Source organism: Plecotus auritus (genome assembly GCF_963455305.1).
Source record: "Plecotus auritus genome assembly, chromosome: 1".
In the NCBI taxonomy this organism is placed as follows: domain Eukaryota; kingdom Metazoa; phylum Chordata; class Mammalia; order Chiroptera; family Vespertilionidae; genus Plecotus; species Plecotus auritus.
The window spans coordinates 69,836,837-69,863,183 of NC_137770.1; the positions used below are offsets into that span (position 1 = coordinate 69,836,837).

General features: G+C 39.1%; 1 protein-coding gene across 1 annotated transcript; it reads right to left on the reverse strand.

The window, feature by feature from the left end:
• Positions 1-619: 619 nt before the first annotated feature.
• PDIA3 (protein disulfide isomerase family A member 3) lies at positions 620-26,334 on the reverse strand. Its single transcript, XM_080682766.1, has 13 exons — positions 26,002-26,334; positions 17,714-17,792; positions 15,748-15,865; positions 10,949-11,056; positions 9,474-9,603; positions 7,062-7,178; positions 6,628-6,753; positions 5,831-6,013; positions 4,680-4,788; positions 3,900-4,028; positions 1,852-1,931; positions 1,149-1,206; positions 620-932 (listed from the first exon to the last, which is right to left on the reverse strand). Exons 1-13 carry the CDS (start codon positions 26,166-26,168, stop codon positions 819-821), a joined length of 1,518 nt encoding a protein of 505 aa, XP_080538892.1. The 5' UTR covers positions 26,169-26,334; the 3' UTR covers positions 620-818.
• Between the last annotated feature and the right edge of the window lie 13 nt (positions 26,335-26,347).

The window sequence follows — 26,347 nt, forward strand, 5'->3', positions numbered from 1 at the left end:
GTCAGCAATTCCTGAAACAACTTGGATGGAACCCCAACCTGATGCCACACCCACTCAGGGCATTTCTGGTAAAAAACAGCTCTTGGGAGGTATAAACACAGTCAGCTACATGGCAAGGACAAAGAGCAACCCATCCTTATGGCACAGATAGGGTCAGAAACAGATTCCAACAAGAAAGGGCCCTCACCTGTTCTAATTATCCAAGCTAGGGACCTGGGCAATAACCATGTAACGATAGAGACAACATTTGGGAAGGATTTACAGGTGAAAACTATGGAGTCAAAATAGTTGGTCTACAGCTATACTGACGGAGATGGTGGCCACTAGCCCTATATGTGACTATTAATAAAAACTTAAAATGTAGTTCCTAGACACATTTCAAATTCTCAATAGCTACATGTTTTAGACAATGTTATAGAACATTTCCATTATTGCTGAAAGTTCTATTGGACAGTGCTGGGCTAGAGAACCATTGGTTTCCCATCTCGTGGAAAAGACAGTTTAAAGGGGGATCATTTATTATCACTGTTCCAAATGTACAAAAAAAATTAGAAAATAACCCCCCCAACTCAATTCCCCCCCACCCCCAGCAACACAAATAATTTTTCCCAAAAGCACAAACATAAACTGGTCCTGGTATTTCCACAAACAGTGCAGCTAAGAAACAGTTTAGAGAAAATTTAACAGGATTCAGATAATATCCTTCTATCCTCTCAGCCCTGAGAGGTAATAATCCCATATGGGTACCAGTCCTTCCTAATGGTTTTTCCAGCTATGGTGGAAGAGTCCTTTACAAAGTGGTATGTTTGGCTGCTGCTTTAGAGATCCTCCTGTGCCTTCTTCTTCTTCTTGGGTTTTTCTTCTTGAATTATAGGGGGGCTTGTAGCCTCTCGCTGTAGATAGCTAATAAAATCACTTAATTCACGGCCACCCTGAAAAAAGAGAGATTACCATAAAAATTTAATCATTTAAAGAACCCTGGGTTTCCCCCTAACTCCTAATAAGATTTTTGAGTTTGTAAAAGCACATTAACAACCACATATATTGACAAGAGTTGAGTTTCCAGTTAAATAAATAGAGCTAGATATGTACAAGCTTGTGTGAGTATGTGTGTGTTTATTTGTGGAGAGCTGAGACAATGCACTTACTTCATATTTCTTTGGATCTAGCTTCTTGTTGGCTGGAGAGAAGTAGATGGTAGGAAAACTAAGGAAAAGAAAAAGAAAAAAAAATGAGTTGACTACTTTCCAGTTCCAGGGTAACTCTGTATACTAGTATATTTCCTTAATAACTGTTTCTTGGAGTAACTTCTCTTCGTGATTTCTTTCTTTTTTGTTAATCCTCACATGAGGATACTTTTCCACTGATTTTTAGGGAGAGTGGAAGAGAGAGAGGGAAAGAAAGAGAGAAATATCAATATGAGAGAAACACATCGATTGGTTACCTCCTGCACATGCCCTGACCAGAGCCTGGGCCAGGGAGGAGCCTGCAACCAAGGCATGTGCCCCTGACCATAATTGAACCTGGGACTCTTTGGTCCGCAGGCAAAAGCTCTATCCACTGAGCTAAACTGGCTAAGGCCATGATTTCTAATCTGTCCAGACAGCAGTCTCCATCAATGGCTAAGGTTACATCCAACCAAAACTCAGGAATATGAGAGATCACAAAATCTGTGACAGTCATGTAGGCCCATGTTGCAGAACTCTAAACCAGGGAAGGCATCAGTGGTTCTGTGCTTAACTGGAGTATGAGGGCTCCCCAAACTATACCCAATAAAAAATGGGTTACCAGCTTTTTTTTTTTTTTTTGGTCAATTGGCTACACATTTTTATTAGTTTTTAATCTACTTACCCTCTGACTTCATATGGAGAAGGCACATCATTGGCTGTGGCATCCATCTTGGCTATGATAATATTTGGGTCTTTTCTGAGCTGTTAATAAAAAGGTTAGATTTTTAAGTTTTAAGTTTCAAGTTTCAGTGACTGAGAGACAGTCAGTTCAGGACTTAAAACAATCCCATTTTAAAACACCTACATAAGTTTTGCTGCTCAGACAAGAAGAGTAAGTTAACACTTGACATGGCATCTTGCCTTTCACAAGTTTCCCTTTTCTCTCTGGGTTCCATATTAAGATTCTATATACAGCCACCTTCAAAACTACCTAGCTGAAAGAAGACACTGTAAAGGCTAAGCCAAGTGTTTTAAGATGAAGGAATATAATGGTTTCATATAAACCATTACCAAAATTCAGAAGCCTGGATATATATATATTTTTAAAAATATGTATTTTGTTGATCTTTAGAGAGAGAGGCAAAGTCAGAGAGATAGAAAAAGAGAAACATCATAGATTGGCTGCTTCCTGCATGCCCCCTCTTGGGGATCAAACTTGCAACCCGGCCATGTGCCGACTGGGAATTGAACCAGTGACCTCATGGTTCATGGGTTGATGCTCAACCACTGAGCAACACTGACAGGGCAGCATGTATACTTTTAACCATAATCTAGATCAGTGGTTCCCAAACTTTTTTTGCCCATGCCCCACCTAAGCCTCTCTAAAATCCTGATGCCCTCCCTGTGACATATAATTTTTATTACTCAAAAAGTGAATTCCTATTCACGTGGAGGAAGCCTAAAAGGCCATTACCTTGGTCTAAACAAGCTTCCAAAGAACATGGCATCCATGAAAGAGAAAAATAAAAGAACGAAAGGACAGCTCAAGTACTGAGGAAGAAATCACTAAGAAATTGTTAAAAAATAATAATATGAAGGGATATGAAAAAATAGCAAAGTTTCAAAACATGAGAACTGAAATGCATAAATATGTGCAATATATATTTATATACTGTATACGAGGGACCCTAGAACCATAAGAAAGGCAAAAAACTCATTTAACTCATTCTCCATTGCCCCCCTTAAAAATCAAATTGCCTCCCTGTGGGGCGTGTGCCCCACATTGGGAACCACTAATCTAGATTGAGTCTGAGTGGGTTTTTAAAAAATATATATTTTATTAATTTTTTTACAGAGAGGAAGGGAGAGGAATAGAGAGTTAGAAACATCCACGAGAGAGAAACATCTATCAGCTGCCACCTGCACACCCCCTACTGGGGATGTGCCCGCAACCAAGGTACATGCCCTTGACCAGAATCAAACCTGGGACCACTTCAGTCCATAGGCTGATGCTCTATCCACTGAGCCAAACTGGTTAGGGCGGATTTTTTTTTTTTTTTTTAATATATTTTATTGATATTTTACAGAGAGGAAGGGAGAGGGATAGAGAGCTAGAAACATCGATGAGAGAGAAACATCGATCAGCTGCCTCCTGCACACCTCCCACTGGGGATGTGCCCGCAACCAAGGTACATGCCCTTGACCGGAATCGAACCCGGGACCCTTCAGTCCGCAGGCTGACGCTCTATCCACTGAGCCAAACCGGTTTCGGCGGATTTTTTTTTTTTAACATGTAAAAAAATTATTTTGTTGTTGTTAATCCTCACCTGAGGATATTTTCCATCAATTCTCAAAGAGAGTGGAAGAGAGAGGGAAAGACTGAGAGAAACATCGATGTGAGAGAAAAACATCAAATGGTGGCATCCTGCACGCACCCCGACCAGGGCCCCTGGTGGGGAGGAGCTTGCGAATGAGGTACGTGCCCTTGACGGGAATCGAAGCCCGGACCCTTTGGTCTGCAGGCCAACGCTATATCCACTGAGCCAAACCAGCTAGGGCGAGTCTGAGTGGTTTTAAGACAGGTATTTGAGGCATTGCTCAGGCTAAACACTAGGGGGAAATCAGGAGAAAGTGAATAAAGAGTAGATAAGGTAACTAACTAGCCAATGCTAAATACATGTGTCAACATCCCCACTCAAATTTTATCTTCAGAATATGGTTCAGACTTACCTTCTCTCCCAGTTCTTTATACTTAGGTTCCAGATTCTTACAGTGACCACACCAAGGAGCATAAAATTCAATCAGCACATCTTTATTTACATCATTCACTATTTCATCAAAATTCTCTGCTACCACTACCTGGAAAACATGGAAGATTCTCTAGTTGGTAAGGTGAGTTGAGGAATAAATTCACAAGTTATATTTGTTTCTGGACCCAATCCCTTTCAAATCTGATGTGTTCTAATCCCTCTCAAATTTGATGTGATGTCACTGAAACCCAAAACACATTTATAGACTGTATTAAAGATGCGGTCTGTTGGGAGAGGTCAATGGGGGAAAAAGGAGACATATGTAATACTTTCAACAATAAAGAATTAAAAAAAAAAAAATGAACCAACCTTTTAAACCAGTAAAGAAAATAAAAGATGCTGTCATTCCCCAGAAACGAATTCATTATTATGTTCAGGAAGTCACAGGAAACAAGTGTTACCCAATCCGTCCTTAAAACAATCTTAAAATTATTCTTAGGGGTTAGCTTGCTCTATTCCAAAGAGTAACCTAGCTCTGATACAAATACCACCAAAAAATTCTATGGAGGTTTTATAGTCCTGCCCCAATTGAGCATTATCAGTTCTGTCAATGCTTATTTCATGTATGGTGGATTGGTGGGGGAGGGGGGTGAGGACAAATAAAAACCTGATAACTAACAAGGTCTTCACTTAGACCCAGCATTTTTGGAAGAAATGAGGAGAGCCGCGTAGAAGCCTGGGGGGGCTATGAGCATCTCACCTTTACGGGCCCATCATTGCTCTCTGGGATCGGCTCAGACTTTAGGTATCTCTTCAGGTTGCCATCAAAGTAATCCTGCAGGAATCTCTCAAGAGCCTTGCCATCACGCCTGCCAATTGGAAAGGAAGGGTCAGGTCAGGTTTGTTAATTTATTCCCATCATTGAGAGGATTAAAAGCAATTTCTTAGAATAGTTTCTACATATTTTAGCTTTAATTTCAAGATTAGAATGAAATCGGAAGATTAAAAAAATGGGGGGGCACTCTTACCTCTCAATATTCAGGACTACTGACTGAACAAAAAACTAATCACTTCTTAGTATTTCTAGTGTGTTCTTTGTGGATTAAAGGGCAGAGAAGGAAGAAAACATTGGTCTTCTGAAAATTCAATTCTACCTAAGAACCAGTTTTATTTTGTTGCTTTAGAGAACAAATTTATGACATCTCATTTTACTGATTTGTTCACAAGGAAGATTTTCATTTGTGTTGATCTCCCAAAGTCTCAGAAGATGAAAGTCAAAATTATCTGGGGACCTAAGACCTCTCCACTTCCCTGAGTTTACTTTAGGCCAATGTGGTATTCTAAGAAGGAAAAAATATTCTGTAGGGTTGAAAAGAGATTGGATTGGTCTAAAATTACATAAATTTCTTTTTAAAAAAATATATTTTATTGATTTTTTACAGAGAGGAAAGGAGAGGGATAGAGAGTTAGAAACATCGATGAGAAACATCGATCAGCTGCCTCCTGCACACCCCCTACTGGGAATGTGCCCAAAACCAAGGTACATGTCCTTGATCGGAATCAAACCTGGGACCCTTCAGTCCACAGGCCGATGCTCTATCCACTGAGCCAAACCGGTTAGGGCTAAAATTACATAAATTTCAAAGAGACTGTCTAGTGTTCTTTATGGTACTAATGGCAGGGTAGAAACAATCATGTAAGAATTCCAAGCTGCCATCTTTCATTATTATTTATCATGATCCTTAAAGTAAATACCTGTAATTAATTGAGAAAAGTGAGTCATAAGGTTTTGACTAGAAGACCTATCTTCACATTTGAACATTCACCTTTATAAATTCTCAGTAGTGTAAAAGTCTTTTAATAGTTTCCTTGAAGAATCAAATCCCAAACCCATGCTAACGTGCAACTCACGAGAATTCCTCCTGCATGACAAACTTCTCTCCTTTTGCAGTTCTGATAGCAACAACAGGAATCTCTCCAGCAGTGCTTTCCAAACCAAAATCAGAAAGATCATGGCTAAAGGTTTTGCGGCTAGCTACAGCAAAATTAAGTTTGTGTCCAGCATCCAGGAATTTCTTTGCTACCATCATCACCCTGTGGGAAACAAGAGAAATTTATGCCTATGCCAAGATTACAACAGGGTGGTAAAGCACTCTGAAAACAAGAAGCAAGAGTCTAGAAAGCAAAGGCTAAGTTTTATAGTCCATGAGCCACCCGGAATCAGTCTGAACTTGTGTTCTTGGGCATTAACACAGGATTATGGTGCACTCTAATGTCCCACTGAACTTCACTGCCACACTGGTGGTGCCCAATCAAATAGTTCATTCCCACTGAATCTTGATACACACACACACACTGAAATATTGCAGGCATAATGACTAATGTGAAAAGAAAGCTTATAAGGCTAAAATGCAGTGAGTCTCAATGGGCAAGTAGGCACAATATTTTAGAGTACATTTTAGAATCACATTTGCATCTTTAATCCAGAGAAGCAATCAGCTGTATCACAAGGCAAAGGAATACCTATGGAAGATATGCCCAATAGATTTTAGAAATAGTTTATTATATCATTTGTCCTTACGGCTCCAAATGTTTTTGGAGCCAACTGTTCCCATTCTTATCTGCTCTCTCATCACACATGGTAACAGGACAGCTAGAAGGAACTGTTTTACACCCTGTTTACAAAGGTGAAATACGACCCTTATTACCTGTTTCTCCAGTAGTTGGAACCTTTAGCATTCTTTTCGTAGTCCACATCATAATACGCCACAAGTAAGTCCTTGCCCTGTATCAAGTCTTTATTATCTTCTGTCATGTGAGGGCAGATACCAAAACTGAAATGAAATAATACATTACCTAATTTGGTAGGTTTATATCTGTATTATGGAATTATCACGAAGTAACTGATAGAACTTAAAAAGAAATTTTCAATATATAGGACAAGTCTTGAGCGATATACCTTATTAAGGTCAATGGAGTTCTAGGGCTCACACATTACTGCTTTAATATAAACTTCAACTAATATTATTATAATCCCTTGATTGAGACTATTTAATCCAAAACATGGCTCAGTTTAGTAACTGAGAAATACAATATATAATGAAGCCAAGAAATCCCAAACAAGTTATAAAAAGGTACTCACATGTTTTCCTGGATAAATTTTTTAATCTTGCCACTGGTCATTTTCTGTTCTTTATATGCCGAAATTTTGTCTTCAAACTTGTTCATCAGATGTGAAGGACGAAACAAGGTGATACCTCTTTAAAAAAAAAAAGTCTTAGTAGGTATACAGCAGAACCGTCTCCCATATTTTATTTAAAGCTCAGACTATCTACTCTTGCTGCCACTTTTACTATCACCATTTAAGCACATAAGGACTTTTTTCGGGGACCATAGAGTTGGCAACATGACCTTCTTATCAACACTAAGATGCTAACTACCTTAATCTCAAGTGTAATAATTGGGTTTAAGGGTTTAATAAACACTGGATTGAAAAGTTATGAGATCTTGGTTCCAATTCTAGTTCTACCACTAATTTCAAAGACCCTGCACCAGGCATCAATTTAATTCTTCAGCTCTTTCATCAGTACAAAAGGGGGTTAGAGTAGATGACTAATGTTTAAACCTTTAAAAACTATAACAAATACAACCAACTTCCCCCAAAGCCCCAATATGTACAATACAATAAAGCAGAGCTTGCTCTTATTGGAAGGTACCTTGTCCTGCCACTCTCCTACACAGAAGGAAAATTACTTTATTAGAGAAAATATCTTTAAGATTTTTCCCAGCTGTAATAGTCTATAGGTAGGTATACAATTATAATATTTGGCTTGAGTTCATTGAAAATTCCTTTGTTCTAGATTTCTTTATACTAATAAACCAAGTTTACAAATACATGCTGGGCAAGCAAGAATGTGAACAGGGCACCTTAAGACATCCTCATATAAGGATGTCACAAACTTTTCAGTAAAACTTCTAATCGGGTGCTGGTAGACCAATTTAAATGGAAGCATGAGAGGCAGCTACATTGAACAAATCTGACGTTAAAAGGCTGACACTTAGCCCTAACTCGTTTGGTTCAGTGGATAGAGCATCGGCCTGCGGACTGAAGGGTCCCAGGTTCGATTCCGGTCAAGGGCATGTACCTTGGTTGCGGGAACATCCCCAATAGGGTTTCTAACTATCCCTCTCCCTTCCTCTCTGTAAAAAAATCAATAAAATATATATTAAAAAAAAAAAAAAAAAAAAAAAAAAGGCTGACACGTAGTGTCCTTAATGAGCCACAAGTGGCTCCAGTTCCATTTATAGACCTGGTGTCTCTCAATCTAAAAGGCAGAACCATATGATCAAGGCTGCCAACTCTGCAGCCAGACTTTCTAGGTTCAAATCCCAGTTCTGTTACTTACTATGTAGTAAACGCTACATTGTTTGTTAAATATGAATAACACTAGCCCTGGCACACTTTTAAACAACTTTATGTGCTCACCCTGAGTGATCTTATCTAGTCCAATGGTTTCCATAATCATTTATATGTGGTTGACCTATAAATCTTTATTTCTAGTTCAGAAATATTCCTGAATTCTAGTCTCATCTATCCAATTGTCTGTCCACTGGGTCTTCACCACTTGGATGTCACATAAACCCCTCAAATTCACTGTGACAAAATAGAACTCATAATCATTACCCCCCAATTTGTTTCTCTTTGTCTTTTTCCCAACTTCATGATGACTGTCATGGGCCCAGTCACTTTAGAAACCTAGACTCTAGCTCTTCCCCTTTTCACACATAGGGATTAAATCCTGTTTTACTACTCCCTTCTTCCTCTCCATTGCCCCTAATACTACCTTAATTTCGACTCTCAGATGTCACCCTTAGTTTACTCTCTGACTGCCTTGCCATCTCTCCCATTTCAAACCACCACCATATGGGTACCAGTGACTTTTCTTCTAAAATACAAAATTAGTAACATTATTCTCCAACTCAAAGTCTTTCAATGGAGCTCAAATGTCTAAAATCTAAAATCTAAATTCTTCTGTATGGCACTTAACATTTGTAATTTGGTCTCTTCTTAGCTCTCCAGCCTTACCTTCCACTATGACTTGTTACTACAAGTCCCAACATAACTAGGTTGTTTTACATTTCATTGCCAGCACTCTTGCTGCTCTACCTGGAATAATTTTTATCCCAACTGCCATAACCTGCCTGGAAAAATTCATGTCAAGACACACATCAAGAGTCACCTCTAGGAAGATTTTCCTGATACTACTTGGCACTCCAGAAGAAAATAAAATCACCCCCCTCCTTTATAATTCCACTCCACCCAGCATGTTTATCATAACACCTATAATGCTCACTACACACTTACATTTTTACATTTATCCACTGTCTCTACCTACTAGATACCCTCAAAGGTTGCAACAGTGTCCAGAACTTAGCTTAATGCTTAGCAAGTGCTCAATAAATCTTTAAAAAACAGCCAAGCATTAAAAATCACCAGTTCACACAATAGCACTTGGTCCATAGATTTATAAGGGCATACATCTCAGTCACTTACTCTCCATCATCATCATACTTGTTCACCAGAGATTCAATATTGGTGTGTGCAAATCGGTAGTTATCCCTCAAGTTGCTGGCTGCTTTTAGAAATTCAGAGTGAGCTTCACTGAATAAATCATTGAAAAAACCTATATGAGAAATGTCAAACACAAGGGAGAAATAGTAAGTGCCAAGATATAATTCAAAAGTTTAAAATTCTTCTATTTTTTTAAATTGAATTTTTTAGAAAAAAAAGGGCCAGGGGCAGGAGTGTGGAGGTTAGAGAGAGAAACATCAATCATAGATTTGTTGTTCCAGCCATTTATTCATATTGGTTGCTTTCTGTATGTGCCCCGACTGAAGAGTGAATCCGAAACCTTGGCATATTGGGATGACACTCTAACCAACTGAGCTACCCAGCGAGGGCTAAATTCTATTTTTTTAAAGCCTTTATTCCATTATGGACAAGCAAAGCAACGTGGGCAAGAGGATTGGGTCTGCTTTGCCATGACTACCTAGGAAATCTGACAAAACACTTAGGATGAGAATTCTTCCTGTACCTTTTAAAATATTTTTGAATGAGCCAAAATAGAGGATTTGTCAGGGTTCAAGTCTTAGTTTTTCACAATTAAATAAATTATTTGTGCAAACTGCTTAACTCCTTAAAGTTTCAGGATTAAATAAGGCAGTATGTCAAAATAAATGTAAATCACTTCACCATATTTTTTCTGTCTTTTCTTTAGAAACTTCAAGTTTAGAAAAGTCAATGAAACAAACGTTATTAATGTCTGCTTGTGGTTAACTCCCTGTAAAATATACTCAATCAGTAAAATCCAGATGATAAATGGCTTTTAGTCAAATCTTTTCTGGCACATCTTCTAGTGCCAGAAAGTCAGTTTTATTATAATATTTGGAATTAAGAGGAGCACAAACACAGCTTATATGTTTAAATTTATTCTTTAGTCAAATGTATTATAGATATAAAATAAAACAAAGAACACCCAACATGTAGAATTGGCTCAAGTTATTTTAAGGATAAAATGAGATACTGCAAAACTTGGGAAAGCAAAGATAGCTGTAAAAATATATACATAACTTAGCAATTTGATCTTAAATTTTAAATTCCCCATGACTATGAAAATAGCAAACACAGAGGTCTATTATTTACTTGTGTCCTGCAACCTTAAAACCCTATTTTCAGTCATAACTAACCTATTACTTGAGTTAAATTCAGAGTTTAAGGCATGGTAGAAAAAGATGAAGATATTCCTATTTCACCCTTTAATTGAAATTACATTTTTACATCTGTAAGAACAAAGACACTCAAAACACCAATTCCCCCCCCATTACAGAAATACTGAGCTAATTCTGTGAGTTATATTTTTAACTGTCTCCAATGTTACCAAAACTGTTTTAACTTTGTTTACTCAGACATACAGGGTTTTTGAAACCAAGTTGATGATTCTGTGGCATAATCAAATACTTGCTACTTACCCACCACAGAAGCATCTTTATCACCAATGAACTTCTCAAATTCTTCCTCAGTCCTAAGAGGAACTGAAGCTGGTCCTGCTTGCTTCTTCAGGTGGCTAACAATTCCATCTTAAAGGACAAGATGAAAGATTATAGTAACAAATTTAAAACTTTTGAGAAGGTAAACAACCATTCACATGATTCAAAGTTCACAAGAGTATACAATGAAGTTGTCTTCCAGTCTTGTCCCTACTCACCCACTTTCACCCTCATAGGATAAGATTTCAGTTTTTTATATACTTTTCCAGATATATTAGACATAAACAAATAATTACATAATTATTCTTTGCTTTCTTTTCTCTTCAAACAGCAGCATACATATATGCTGTTCTGTATTTTATTTCTGTCATTTACCATAATTTAGAGACAATTTATGTCAATGTACATAGAACTCCTTCAATCTTTTTTACGAATGCATACATAGTATTTCATTGTATAAATATACCAAAATTTACTTAACTAGAAACAACTGATGGACTTTGTTTCAAATTTCTTGCTGCTATAAATTATTATAAAATAAATAACATTTTCTTTCTTTTTTTTAATCCTCATACAAGGATATTTTTCCCACTGATTTCTAGAGAGAGTGGAAGGGAAGGAGAAGGTGGAGAAAAAGAGAGAAAAAACATCAACGTGAGAAAGACACCTCGATTGGTTGTCTCCCACATGTGCCCTGACCAGGGTCAGGAATCAAGCCTGAGCCCCTTCAATCCGAGGGCCAATGCTCTAACCACTGAGCAAACCAGCTAGAGCAGTACATGCATTTATAATTGTTAAACTGCCTCCCCCTCAAAGAGACTACTTATTTATACCCCTACTAGTGATGTAGTGAAGTGTTTACAACAGTACAAATTTAAATAATGACTTTGTGAATATAATTATCTCTGCCTAGAACACTCTTTCCTTAGATATCCATGTGGCTCCTTCCTTACTTCTTTTAGGTCTTTACTCAAATATCATCTTATTTTTTATTTTTTAAATTGATTTCAGAGAGGAGGAGAGAGAGAGAGATAGAAACATCAATGATGAGAGAGAATCATTGATCGGCTGCCTCCTGCACACCTCACATTGGGGATTGAGCCTGCAACCCAGGCATGTGCTCTGCCAGGAATCGAACTGTGACCTCCTGGTTCATAGGTCCATGCTCAACAACGAGCCACGCCAGCTGGGCTCATATATCATCTTAATGAAGCCTTCGCTGACCATCCTATTGTAAACTAAAACCTATTCAACCTCCAAAGTTCCTTTATCACTTTCTCTGTTTATCTTCTACAAAACTTTTCACCCATCTAATTAATACACTTGATCCTTCATATTTTTTTCTCTCTCTCCCCACTACAAAGTAAATTCCAAATCGTCAGGGATTTGTTTTGCTAATATATACCTAGCTCTAAAAATAATACCTAGCACATAAGTTCAAGAAACATTATTTTGCAAATAATAACAATTCTCTTATTCTCAAGTAGCACAAAGACTTACTTATAGTCTTACTAAAATTTAAAAGCAGAAAATGCAATGACTGGGCAAGCTTGTACAGGAGTTTAACGACATACAGGTAAAATCATTCCACCTACAGGACCCACCCAAATCATACTTTCCTACTGAGGTGAAATGGGCTAGATAAATAAAATAATTTAGAAGTAATCATAACCACACATAAAAAAATCTCTTTATCCCAAGTCTAGTTGACAGACCATTATTCTCCTTTCTTTTGGGGCCCGCTAAAACCATTCATAGGTTCAAAATGCTTACAGACCAGAGGCAGTGCAATTCTCCATAATATTCTACCTCTTCCACCCATTTTCTCTTCTAAGTACTCTAATAATTTGCTAACTGGTTGAGACAGAATACTGTTTAACTACCTTACTTGGTAAGGTAGTTTTTCTCATGGATTTCCCTCCCCCTCCTCTTATATTTGTTTTCCTCCATTCCTCACAGAGGATGGGTTGTATCAATAGATTAGTTGAAACTGGATATGAATTGTTAAGTCTTTGAGGGGACTGCTATTACTATATCACAATATAAATTATTATAAAAACTTTAATTCAGGGTTATGATGAAAAGTGTTACTTTTCTCCAAGAGTATTTAAATGCTCTGGAAGGTATAGTGGGAGCACTGAATAACCACTTTATGTAGGAAGGCAAACAGCATAGTTCTTACATGAGTACATGAACAAAATAATCCATTCTAAGTAGCCAAACATCTTACCTCTCAGTCAAATGCTGAGAAATTTTTGAGTTAAAAAAAAAAAAATCTAAGTTGAAAGCCCAAGTGAGAATATTTGCCTAGCAGCATTCTGGTTGGGTTTATCTACAATTTTCTTCAGACCTGTCCAACTTTAGAAAAACTATATTAATTAAACGCTAATTGCTGACTTTACCCTAAATAAAACTAATAAAATCTGAATGGTAACATGGGTTCTTCATTAATGATTTTAAGCTCAGAAAAAAGAATATGAAAAAAATTTGGAGTGTTGACTAAATGATATCAGTTGGGCTAAAATATTTATTCATGCATTAAAGAGTTCCTGGTGCCAGTCCAGGCGCTGGGAACACAGTAGTATATAAACCAAACAAGGTCTCTGCTCTTTTGGAGCTTGCAATGCATAGGAAATCTCTAGCCCGGCCGCTGTGGCTCAACGATTGAGCATCAACTTATGAACCAGGAGGTCACAGCTCGATTCCAGGTCAGGGCACATGTCTGGATTGTGGCCTCCATCTCCAGTGTGGGGTGTGCAGGAGGCAGCCAATCAACTATTCTCTCTCATCGATGTTTCCATCTCTCTCTCCCTCTTCCTTCCGCTCTGGGAAAGCCTGGGGAGGTGGAGGGTAAAATTTAAGACATGATCTGAAAAAGGAGCAAGCCATGCAAACATGGGGGGAGATCAGTTCAGGTTATGAATACAGCCAGGATAAAAGTCCTAAAGTGAAACAGTCTTCAGAATTAGGAATGGGTCATGCTATGTAGAGCTTTGTGCGTGGGTAACAATCACACTGAAAAATTTTCACATCACCTAAAATGCCCAAACTGAACCTCTTTCCTATTAGCTTACCATCATAAAAGGTAAAATATGCCTGGATTTGATAGACTCAAGATAAAACTGTCTTTGTCAGCCTTCAAGCCACATGGTCCCTGTGCCTTGGATATACCAAGCTCAGTTATACAGTAAGGCCTTTTTGCATTGGCTTTCCCTTTGCCTGGAGGGTTCTGATCCAGATTTTCTCATGGCTGGCTCCTTCCTGTCACTCAGGTCTCAGCTCAAACGTTACTTCCCTCATCACCCTAATTATGTGGTACTCCCAAGACCACATCATCTGGTCTTATTTTCCTCCTTTCATGCTCTTATCACTAGATGAATTTATCTTATCCATATACATTTTTTACATTAAAATTTTTGTTTTGTTTTTGTTAATCCTCACCCGAGGATATTTTTCCATTGATTTTTAGGAAGAGTGGAAGACAGAGGGAAAGACAGAGAGAAACATCGATGTGAGAGAAACACATCGATTGGCTGCCTACTGCATAAGCCTTGACCAGAGCCTGGGCCGGGGAGGAGCCTGCAACCAAGGTATGTGCCCCTGACCAGAATCGAACCTGGGACCCTTTGGTCCGTAAGCTGACGCTCTATACACTGAGTCATACTGGCCAGGGTGACATTAAAAATTTTTCAACTATGATAAAATATACAACATAAAATTTACCATCTTAACCATTTTTAATTGTACAGTTCTGTGGCATTAAGTACATCCACACTGTTATACAATCAACCTCCAGGACTGTTTTCATCTTGCAAAACTGAAACTCCACTGATGATATAACTCCCTATTCTGCCCTCCCCAAACCCCTGGCAATCACCATCCTACTTTCCGTCTCTATCAATTTGACTACTGTAGGAACATCATATAGGTGGAATAACACAATATTTGTCTTTTTTGTGACTAGCTTATCCCACTTAGCATAATGTCTTCAAGGTTCAACCATGTTGTAGTTCATGTCCTAACTTCCTTTTAAACATGTATATCATTGTATGATATACACACTGACATATAATTAATTATTATTATTAATATACCACATTTGGTGCATCCATTCATTCACTTATGGCCATTTGGGTTGCTTTTACCTTTCTGCTATTGTTGACTAATGCAGCTATAAACCTGGGTGTACAAGTATCTCTTTGAGATCCTGCTTTCAATTCTTTTGGGTATATACCCAGGTAGAATTGTTGGATCATATGATGTCTATTTTTAATAACTTGCCATACTGTTTTCCATAGTAAGCCGCACCATTTTACATTCACACTAACAATTCAAAAGGGTTCCAATTTCTCCACATCCTCACCAGCACTTGTTATTTTGTTTTTTGATAGTAGCCATCCTAATGGATGTGAAGTGGTAGTTACCTCTATCTCTAAGTATTTTTAAACCTATCTGTTGCCTTCTTTTCATGTCCTAGAATGTAAGCATCTCAAGAGTAGGAACTGTGTCTGTTTTGTTTATCAATAAATACTGAGCACCTAGTATGTCCAGAATACCTGGCACAGAGTACTCAATAATATTTATCAAATAAAAAAATGCCTAGTTAATCTTATAACTCAAGTTCAAGTATTTTCTATATTACTTTCATAATCTGTTCATTTGGAGAAGCTTTTTATTAGCTACCAAACTGACCTCTTAGAAGATAAATTTTAAAGACTGAAAGTATGTTGTAAGTTGTCCTGTTCACATTACAAAGAACAGGATACTTCAAGGATCCTTACCAGCAGTCCTGGGCCCATCATAAGCACCTGCTTCTTCACCATCTCTAAATATCTTCAGGGTTGGATATCCACTGACTCCATACTTATTACAGGTGTTTGTGTTGGCAGTACAATCAACCTAAAGATTAAAATGTATAAACCACTTGTTATCCAAATGCCTGGTACAGGTTCTTCCTATATTTCCAAATATTAAGATTGGTCAAATCATAAAGGATCAAGCAATTCTTGACATACATGCCACAGAACATTAGATTTTAAAGGCAGACTGGTGCTGGGCTAGCTACATAAGAACTACCTAAGAAAATCTTTAAAATTTAGATCCCTGGGCCTCATACAAAACACACAAATGACAATTTAAATTCTGCCCTTGGAGTCTCTATTGTCTAGAATGGTCTCCACCTTTTTCCTGCCCCAGAACATGTGAGGAATAAATCACTTAAGTTAGTAATATTGGCTTATTTTGATAATGATTATGATCAAGAGGATACATGGATAGGTGTACATACTATTTAGCTGGGGTGGAGTATAATTTGATTTGGCAAATCATCTGGAGTTATTAGCAAAGTTACCAATACTTGAACATACCCCTGAGCTAGTATGATCTTGGCTAAACTATAACATGACATTTAATGATACCAATGAGGAAGAGGTCAATTTCCATCTATTTAGTCACTGGATAGAATCCCTATGCTTTAACATAGACTGAGGTTCAGAAAAGTAACACAGGCTATAGCTACATAAGACAGAAATTAAATCAAGAACAAACTCATTTTTTCTATGGCTAGCTGCCATAGAAACATTAGGATTAAAAACAGTTTCTGCCCTGGCCGGTGTGGCTCAGTTGGTTGGGCATTGTCCCATGCACCGAAAGACGGTCAGGCTGCAGACTCAATCCCCAGTGTCGGGCATGCAGAAGGAAGCCAACTGATGTTCTACTCTCACATTGATGTTTCTCTCTCCCTCCCTCTCTCTCTAAAAATCTATTAAAAACAACAAAAAAAGCAGTTTCTAAGAGTTCAAATAAATATGTATGAACTATTTGAGATGGCTGAGATGTGAGCTTTAAGACTGGAATAAATATGGGTTTAATACAGAATAAATGCAAAATTCTGGAAGCATTACTTTGATTATAAAAGCACATACCAAGTTTATAGTAGACCAATTATCAACATCCTCATGCTATTTTCCTATTTCACATCATGACTATTATGATAGTATAAGGAATTATTTACTCAATAATAATTTTCTTCTAATCTTGACTACTGTACTCTTACTTTCCGTATTTCCTCTTAATTCCTAGTGACCATATTTTACATGTTTCTTTTGCCAATAATTCCCTTAGTTCCACTACTTTTAATAGTTTGAAACTATAATTGACACAATAGTCACCTGTGTATTTGCCCAGAAACTAATGTTCTCTCTTAGCACCATAAGAGAAGAGAAAATAATAATTTCACAAACTATTATTTAAAATTATTTAAAATACCTCATCTCTTGCCCTGGCCGGGTGGCTCAGTTGGTTGGAGCATCGTCCCATGCCCAAAAAAGCTGTGGGATAGATTCCCAGTCAGGACACATAACTAGGTTTTGGGTTCTACCCCAGTTGGATGTTCCCACCCCCTTTCTTTCTCCCCCTTCTTCTCGCTCTAAAAGCAATAAAAAACCCCACGTATCCTTGGGTAATGATTAAATACAACAAATCTTGCCCGGCTTGTGTAGCTCAATGGTTGAGCATCAGACCCATGAACCAGGTCACCAGTTTGATTCCCGGCCAGGGCACATGACTAGGTTGCAGGCGTGATCCCCAGTTGGGGGCATGCAGGAGGCAGCCAATTGATGTTTCTCTCTCAACGATGTTTCTATATCTCCCTTTCCTTCCTCTCTCTCTAAAACTAATAAAAACATTAAAAAAAACCAAAAAACACCCCACCTCATTTTCTTTAATGAAGAATCCACCTATACTCACCTTTGCTAATGGGACTATTCCTTTTAATCTAGTAGCTGCAGCTTCATACTCAGGGGCAAGCCTCTTGCAGTGTCCACACCTATACAGATATATTAAAAAAAAAAAAAAAAAAAAAAAAAGCCAAATTCTCAGTTTAATCCTACAAGTCTAACTTCATTTCTCTAGGAAGAACCCCAAACTATACTACTTTAGAACTAGTAGCTGCTTTATCTGAACAACCCCCATTAGTAATTAGGGTAAACCAAAGCTCTCAGAAGGTAAAAGTATTATCTCCAGCCTAAGGTTGACTCTATAGGAGATCAGTCCAGAGCAACACCTATTTTCTCAATAAAAGTGCAACTGAATCCTGAAAGTGGTAGTCAAAAGTATCCTCCACATTAAAGAGGTAAAGGGCTGCCTGGGGCTCAGTGACTGAGCGTTGACCTATGAACCAAGTCACAATTCGATCAGGGCACATGCTCAGTTAGTGTCTCGATCCCCAGTGGGGGCATGCAAGAGGCAGCTGATCAATGGTTCTCTCTCATCATTGATATTTCTATCTCTCTCTCCCTCTTCCTTCCTCTCTGAAATCAACAAAAATATATAGATTTTAAAAAAATCTATATATATAAAAGCCTAAGCAACTGTTACGACTGGTCGACTGAACAACAGGTTGCTATGACACGCACTGACCTCCAGGGAACAGACGCTCAATGCAGGAGCTGCCCCCTGCTGGTCAGTGCACTCCCACAGCCAACGTCCCCACAGACGGCCAACCTCCCGCAGTCCCCCCCCCCTCTGGCCGGCCTGCCCCAATCACCAGCCAGGCCAAGGGAACCCACCCAGGCATGAATTTGTGCACCAGGCCTCTAGTGTATATATATAGTGACTGAAACCTATAAGGTCTCAAATACAATACTGACTGAATAAGAATCACCATTAAGTATTTTTTTTCTCCATCCCTTCAATATGACTTTTTGACCAGAAACCCAGTTTGAAGGGATAGCAGAATGAAGCCCAGAGGTACTCATTTGTCATAGATACTCTAGCAACTCATTGGAAGTCTGCCCCCCCACCAACCGCCTCAACTGAGTCACAGCATCTGAATGACATATTTAAGAGCATAGGCCAGCCCTAGCTGGTTTGGCTCAGTGGGTAGTGTGTCAAGTCACTCTATATATATGAGTGTAGGCCTGATTTTTATAACTACACAATTCACCTGGCTACAAGAACTAATGAGAATAAAACATTGTCAATTAGAATGTCCCCAGAGGGCCATCAGAAACACCTGCTCCTCTGCCTGAAAGTCCTAACAGTGACATAAATATACTGTATATGCAATGGGGGAAGAGGGGTAACATATTCCTTCTTAGTGTACAGCTAGCACCATCATCTCTTCAAAAGCCAATGGGTTGCAGAGGGATCACTCTGAGAAGGTGAATAGTTCTATAATCTTCCCAAATAGCAAAAATAGAATTAGAAAAGCAAAGGAAGGAAACATGGAAGAAACTTGAGCTGATATATTTCATAGCCAACAGTCTCAAAATTTATTTATTAAAAATATTTTTATTTATTTCAGAGAGGGAGAGGGAGATAGAAAAATCAATAACGAGAGAATATTATTGATAGGCTGCCTCCTGCACACCCCACACTGGGGATTGAGCCTACAACCCAGGCATATGCCCTGACCGGGAATCAAATCATGACCTGGTTCATAGGTCAACGCTCAACCACTGAGCCCCACCAGCCAGGTTTCAAAATTTAAGTGATGAATAAGCAACTTGAAAGCATTTGCCCCTAAAACTTGTTTAAAACGAAGAACTACAAGAGCTTATATTCTTCAAGGTCTTTAGGAGTTCTATTAAAAAATCATTAGAAAGCTTAAATGAAGAAAAAGTGATATAAAAAAAAGACTGTAATATTATATTAGCTGTTGCTTAGGGTCACACACATACTTACTAAAAGTATAAAAGGACCAAATGATAAATACCAAATTCAGAATGGGGGAGTGCATAAGATGGGGAAGGGGTACACAAGGGGCTTCAACTGTATTGGTCTTTTTGTTAGACCTAGTGGAATAAATGGCATTCCTTATACTGCATTTTACAGATGCACATTTTATCATATCTGAAATTGGAATGTGTCTTCCAATCAGTAATAGTTTCAATGGTAGTATTTCTTTCTTTATAAGACATAAAATAATGGTTCCTGCCCAGCCAGTGTGGCTCAGCGATTGAGCACCGACCTGTGAACCAGGAAGTCACGGTTGGATTCCTGGTCAGAGCACAGTAGGGGTCGTGCAGGAGGCAGCCGATTGATGATGTGTCTCTCTCATCAATTTTTCTCTCTCTCCTTCTCCCTCCCTCTCTTAAAATCAATAAAAACATATTAAAAAAATAATTTTCCTTTCAATCAATGGTATCTTAGATGTACCTGAAATATGCTATTATTCATTATATCCTCTATATTCCTTTACTATTGCATAAGAAATTAAAATTTTAGTACTTCAGTTGTAGCAAAATACACAAATTACAATTGATCTAATACAATAAAATAACCAATTTATCTGAGAAATCCAGGATTTTGGGACCACAATAGAATTTCAAAAGTTAAAAAAAAATGTATGTTAAAGGGAGTAAGATTTGGATCTGGCCCTTTAAGGCTTCAGAAAGGACATGGTAGAATATTTTAGATAAAGGGAACAGTAAAACAAAGATAAAATTACTACTGAGAATGATACATTCAGAGAACTGTGAAGGGCTTTTGCTATTGATAATAAGTGTGTTATGTGTATTAAGACTACATCAGCCAGCAACAGGCCTGACAAAGGGGGAAAGCAGAGATAAAAATGATGACACCTAGAGATAATATATTTCACATTGCAGAAATGAAAGCTTGGTCCAGCATGGTAGCAATGAGAATAAAGAAGAAACAGAAGAGAGATTTCTGTTGATTTTGTAGTTATTGTCAAGAAGGCTGAAAACAAAATTTGTCGCTTCTAGCACATCCTTCTGGTTCAAGTGGTCTTCACTACAGGACTTCTAGTATAACCCTCAACAAGTCAGTGGAGCACCTGCAGTGAAGACCAGAGTTAGAAGCAAGTGAAAGTTACATACAGAGTGGGGCAAAAGTTGTTTATATGGAAAGTAATACAAAAATTAATAAATAATACAAGAATAAACTCTGTATTTCATGTACTCCCAACTATAAACCTACTTTTGTCCCACCCTGTTCTTTGTTTTACTGAGACTTTTAAATTAAAGGTAATTGTGGCAGGGGTGGAAAAATTAATTAGCATGGATATACTGAGCTATCCCATGCGTTGATAACCACTGTTATCCTGGCCAGTATGGCTCAGTTGGTTGGAGCATCATCTCATACACCAAAAAGTTCTGGTTTAATTCCCACTTAGGGCACATATCCAGGTTGGGGGGTTGATCCCAGGTCCGGGTACATGCAGGAGGCAACCAATTGATATTTCGTTCTTTCTTTTTTTTTTCTCTCTCTCTTTCTTCCTTCCTCCTTCAAAAAAATAAATCAATTATAAAAATGAGCAAACTATTTTCTTAAAAAAAATAAACATTCATGTTTATTAATGTTTGTAATAAAGATTTGGGGGTTAAATTAAAAAACAATACTCGGTTTGGGAAAGTCAGCCAAAAGCAAGAATAATTCATTATGGAAGCAAACAGAAGAAAACAGTATATTCTCAATTTCTTTTTCCCAGGAAGTCTGGAGAAAAAAGTCCTCATGTCACTAATTTGTCTGTTGCATGAATTTTAGAGTTTTGCTATAAGACAGCATGAGGGTTATTAGGCCAAAATTCATTATTGTATTTCCAGTACAATTTATCTTGAGTATCTGTCTCTTAAGTCAGTTTGTACTTATCAGTTTTCTTTCAGCAAACATTCTTACCATCATGCAGAATTTACCTTTTCAGAGAAAATTAAATCAGAGAAAAATTAAAACAAACAAACAAAAACAATACTCAGGTTTAGTGGGCCATAAATCCTATTTGCTCCCTCCATCCAAAGTTTTTATTTCAGTTAGTTCTATCCTAAGGCATTTACACCCCTGGAAGTGGAGTATTTATCCAACATAGGTTACTTCCTCATTGGAGTATTTTTTGGCATTTTTCAAAAATCTTAATTAAAACAGACAATTTAGCCCAGCTGGTGTGACTCAGTGATTGAGCATCGACCCATGAATCAAGAAATCAAGAGATCACAGTTGGATTCGGTTAGGGCACATGACTAGGTTGTGGACTCAATCCCTATTTGGGGGTGTTCAGGAGGCCGCCAATCAATGATTCTCTCTCACTGATGTTTCTATCTTTCTCTCCCTCTCCCTTCCTCTCTGAATTCACTAAAAATACATATTTTTAAAAAACTGACAATTTAAATTCTAACAAATGACACTCAGGTAGAGTTTGAAGGTGAGCATCAAGATTAACCACTACTGCCCTGACTGGTTTGGCTCAGTGGATAGAGCGTCGGCCTGTGGACCGAAGGGTCCCAGGTTCGATTCCGGTCAAGGGCATGTACCTTGGTTGCGGGCACATCCCCAGTAGGGAGTGTGCAGGAGGCAGCTGAATCGATGTTTCTCTCTCATCGATGTTTCTAACTCTCTGTACTTCTCCTTTCCTCTCTGTAAAAAATCAATAAAAAAAAAAAAAAAAAGAAAAAAGATTAACCACTACTTCTTTCACTCACTCCTAGATAATATGAAAAAACAAATCACATCCACCTTCAGGGTTGGCACTTAGTTAATAGAGAAATCCCAACATATATTCACTCAAGTATCATCAATCATCATTACTTCATGCCTCTAACAGAAAACTTGATATAGTTCTTTTTCTAAGAAACACCAGTCTGGCACAGGTGAGACAGTATTATTAGGTCCCAATAGAGAAGAGGGAGCAATCAGTTAGTTGTTCAGGGGAGGAAGTGATTTAAGTTTTGTTGAGAAGATTATTTGCTAGTATGTATGTGGGGATCCTTGTGCAGAGGCAGGAATTCTAAGTAAAGGAATCAGCATGTATAAAAATAAATACAGGAGCAAAGTAGGTTTATAGTTGTTTGCATGTAAAATAATACAATTAGCCCTAGCCGGTTTGGCTCAGTGGATCGAGTGTCAGTCAGCCTGCAGATCAAAGGGTCTGGGGTTTGATTCCGGTCAAGAGATCATACCTCAGTTGCAGGCTCCTCCCTGGCCTGGGCCCTGGTGGGGGCACTTGTAAGAGGCAACCAATTGATGTTTTTCTCACATCAATATTTCTCTGTCATTCCCTCTCTCTTCCACTCTCTAAAAATCAATGGAAAAATATCCTCGGGTGGGGATTAAAAAAAAATTAACAAATAATATAAGAATAAACTCTGTGCTTTGTGTACTCACAAATGTAAATCTACTTTTGTCCCACCCTATATTAAATATTCCATTTCATACTATCCACAGTCTTTCTCTGCACTCTAGACCAGTGGTCACCAACCTTTCGGACCTCACGGTGCGACCGCTGCCTAGACACATTGTATTGTTACATGTCATTATTTAATACTACCGTTCTAGAGGGTAGGGGACAAATCTACAACGTAAGTAGATGTTGAGGACTTAAAACATACTTAAGACTGATCAATGAATTTTCAGAAATTATCACAAACATTTAAATAGTGCTACTTATTTCCCCCAAAGAAATCCAGATACTCCCAGTCTTACAAATTACATAAATGATTAACTCCATAAAGGAAATATTAGTCTAGAAATCAACTATAAAGAAATCTTTCACTTTCACTTGTAAAATGAAAGTGAAAAAATATCCTAAAGCAAACCAGAAAAAGAACCTGCTCAAAAGAGGTTCATTTACTCTTAGATTCTTTTAATGTTCCTAAGTTGTGAGCTTATACTCTTGATTTGTACAAAGGGGCAGAGCATCAAAAAACATTTCCAACTTAAGTATTCATAAATAAAAGTGGTTGAGCCCTGGCCAGTGTGACTTAATTGTTGGAGTGTTGGCTGCCACACCAAAAGGTTGCGGATTTGATTCCCAGTCAGGGCACATATCCAGGTTTTGGGTTCAATCCCCATTTGGAGGACATATGGGAGACAACTGATCAGTGTTTCTCCTTCCCTCTCTCTCTTCCGCCCTCTCTCTAAAATCAATTAAATATATCCTTGGGTGAGGATTAAAAAATAAATAAGAGTTGAATATGAAGAAATAAGGATATTATCAACAGAAGACTTCCTTGATTCCAAATTAGTTATTCAGAAAACTGATCCTTCTTGTTGGCATTGTGGAGGATGACCTTACCTTCCAGACCAATTCAAAGTGGACACTGAGTAGAGATCCACCCAATTTTGGGAATAGTTTAGTGAATGATGGGATATGTAGTTCACAGGGAAGCATATGTAACAATTTAAAGTAGGAAAGAAGATCTTCAATTGGAAAAAAAAAAAATCTGCTTTAGCCCTGGCTGACATGGCTCAGTTGGTTGAGTGTCAGTCCTGTGCACCAAAAGGTCGCCAGTTGGGTTCCCAGTCAGGGCTCATGTTCAGGTTTTGGGTTCAGTCCCTGGTCAGAGGCAACAGATTGATGTTTCTTCCTCCTTCTCCCTTCCTCCCCATAAAATCAATAAAAACATTTTAAAAATACGCTTTAAACTAAGTCTTAACTGCTCACAATTCTCCAGCAACTCACTTCAAGTTGATCCCTGCAGTCACTAAAGCACTACCCAGTTTTGAAACAACTCTACACAGCCATTCTAATTAAAGGGACAACCCCTTTAAGTTAACAGCGTGGTTGTATTATTGGGAAGAGTTGTTTCTAAGAGAGAATGTGGGTCTAAAGATGTGTAAAGACAACCTATGATGTGTAATCAGTACTGCCAGTTAGCCATAGGAATGCCCTGGACACAAAATTTGTCACAAGCTAACAAATTCATTGCCTTTAGCACATCTTTCTAGGTCCTCAAACTACGGCCCGCGGGCCACATGCGGCCTGCCGAGGACATTTATCTGGCCCACCAGGTGCCGCTGCCTGTCCTGCTTAGCAGCCGACTGGTCCCGGGCCCGCAGTGCGCATAGGAATTTATTCATAGTTTTTTTTTTAAACTATAGTCCGGCCCTCCAACGGTCTGAGGGACAGTGAACTGGCCCCCTGTTTAAAAAGTTTGAGGACCCCTGGCCGGTGATCTTCATTGACTACAGGACTTCTAGTAACCATCAACAAGTCAGTGGAGCACCGGCAGTGAAGATCAGAGTTAGAAGTGAAAGCTATACTTGTTTTACTGATACTTTGGAATACAGATAGTTTTTAATTAAGGGTAATTGTGGCGAGGATGGAAAAATTAAGTACTGTTAATTAATATAGATAGAATGAGCTATCTCATATGTTAAAGATAATCACTGTTTCTGTGGTAAAGACTTGGGGATTAAACAAAAAATGAAACTCAGATTTATTACTGGGTCAGAAATCTTATTTGTTCCCTACCCCCACCTCCAGCCTTTTACTTAAAGTTAGTTCTATCCTAAGAAATGTAAACACTTGTTCAGTTAAATCACCCCGCAATGGTGTATTTCTCCAATACTGGTTACTTTCTAATTGGAGTTTTTGGCATTTTTAAAAAATCCTAATTAAAACGGACAATTTAGGCAGGTTCTGACGAAATTACTCTTGTTCACCAACTTTTTTTTTGGACAGGATTCTGCTGCTGCTGGGAAGTAAGTGATCAACGTAATGGAGAAAGTGTGCATCATGCGATGGACAAAATAATGGCTAGAGTAGAAAGCACTCAGGACCATTCTGCAGCCACTGAGTGACCTTGCCTAGAAACCAGTGGCTGCGGGGCCTGGGACTAAAGGAAGGAAGTACCCTGGGAGCCAGGACCTCTGCACTTGGGGAAACTTCCAATATAAGGCCTTGGAATGCTTAGTCTGTAGAATGCAGAACATTAACACTGACCACCCAGAAACTGTAAAAATGCCCATCGAAGTGGGGCAGGAGGGTGGTTAAACCCTCTGCAAATAGGAAGTGCCGCAAGAGCACGAGATAAGGATGTGACCCTGCGTGAAAGGGTCCTTCTTCGGGTTTTCTTTCTCGGGTCTCGCCCCGCGGCGATCAGCACCCACTTCTTGGCTCTCGACAAGGTACCTCGGCTCCCCGGGGCTGGGAAACTCACCGGCCGCAGCCGGGCCGCTGGAAGGGTGGAGGGCCCAGCGCCGCGCAGGCCCAACCGTTCCCGGGCCTCCGTTCCCGGGCCTCCGTCCCCGGCCCGGCCCAGCCCGCCCTCCCTCCCCTCCCGGCTCAGTGGCCTCACCAGGGGGCGAAAAACTCCACGAGCATGAGGCCCGCAGAGCCCGTGTCGGAGACGCGACTCTCGAAGTTGTCGTCCGTGAGTTCCAGCACGTCGGAGGCACCAGCAAAGCGGGCCGCGGTAAGCAGCAGCGCCACGCCCGGAAACAGTGCAAGGCGGCGGGGGCGCATGGCGGCGCGGCGAGGTGAGGTGGGGGCGGCGGAGGATCGGGACTCGGTGGGGCCTGCGGAAACCGGACCTGCAACCACGCACCCTCAGCCGGTGCTCACGCTTCTAGCCCTGGCGGACCTGCAGCCGGAGGTCCCAACCCCCGCCCGGCTCGGGCCGCAGTGTGGCAGCCGCCGATTGG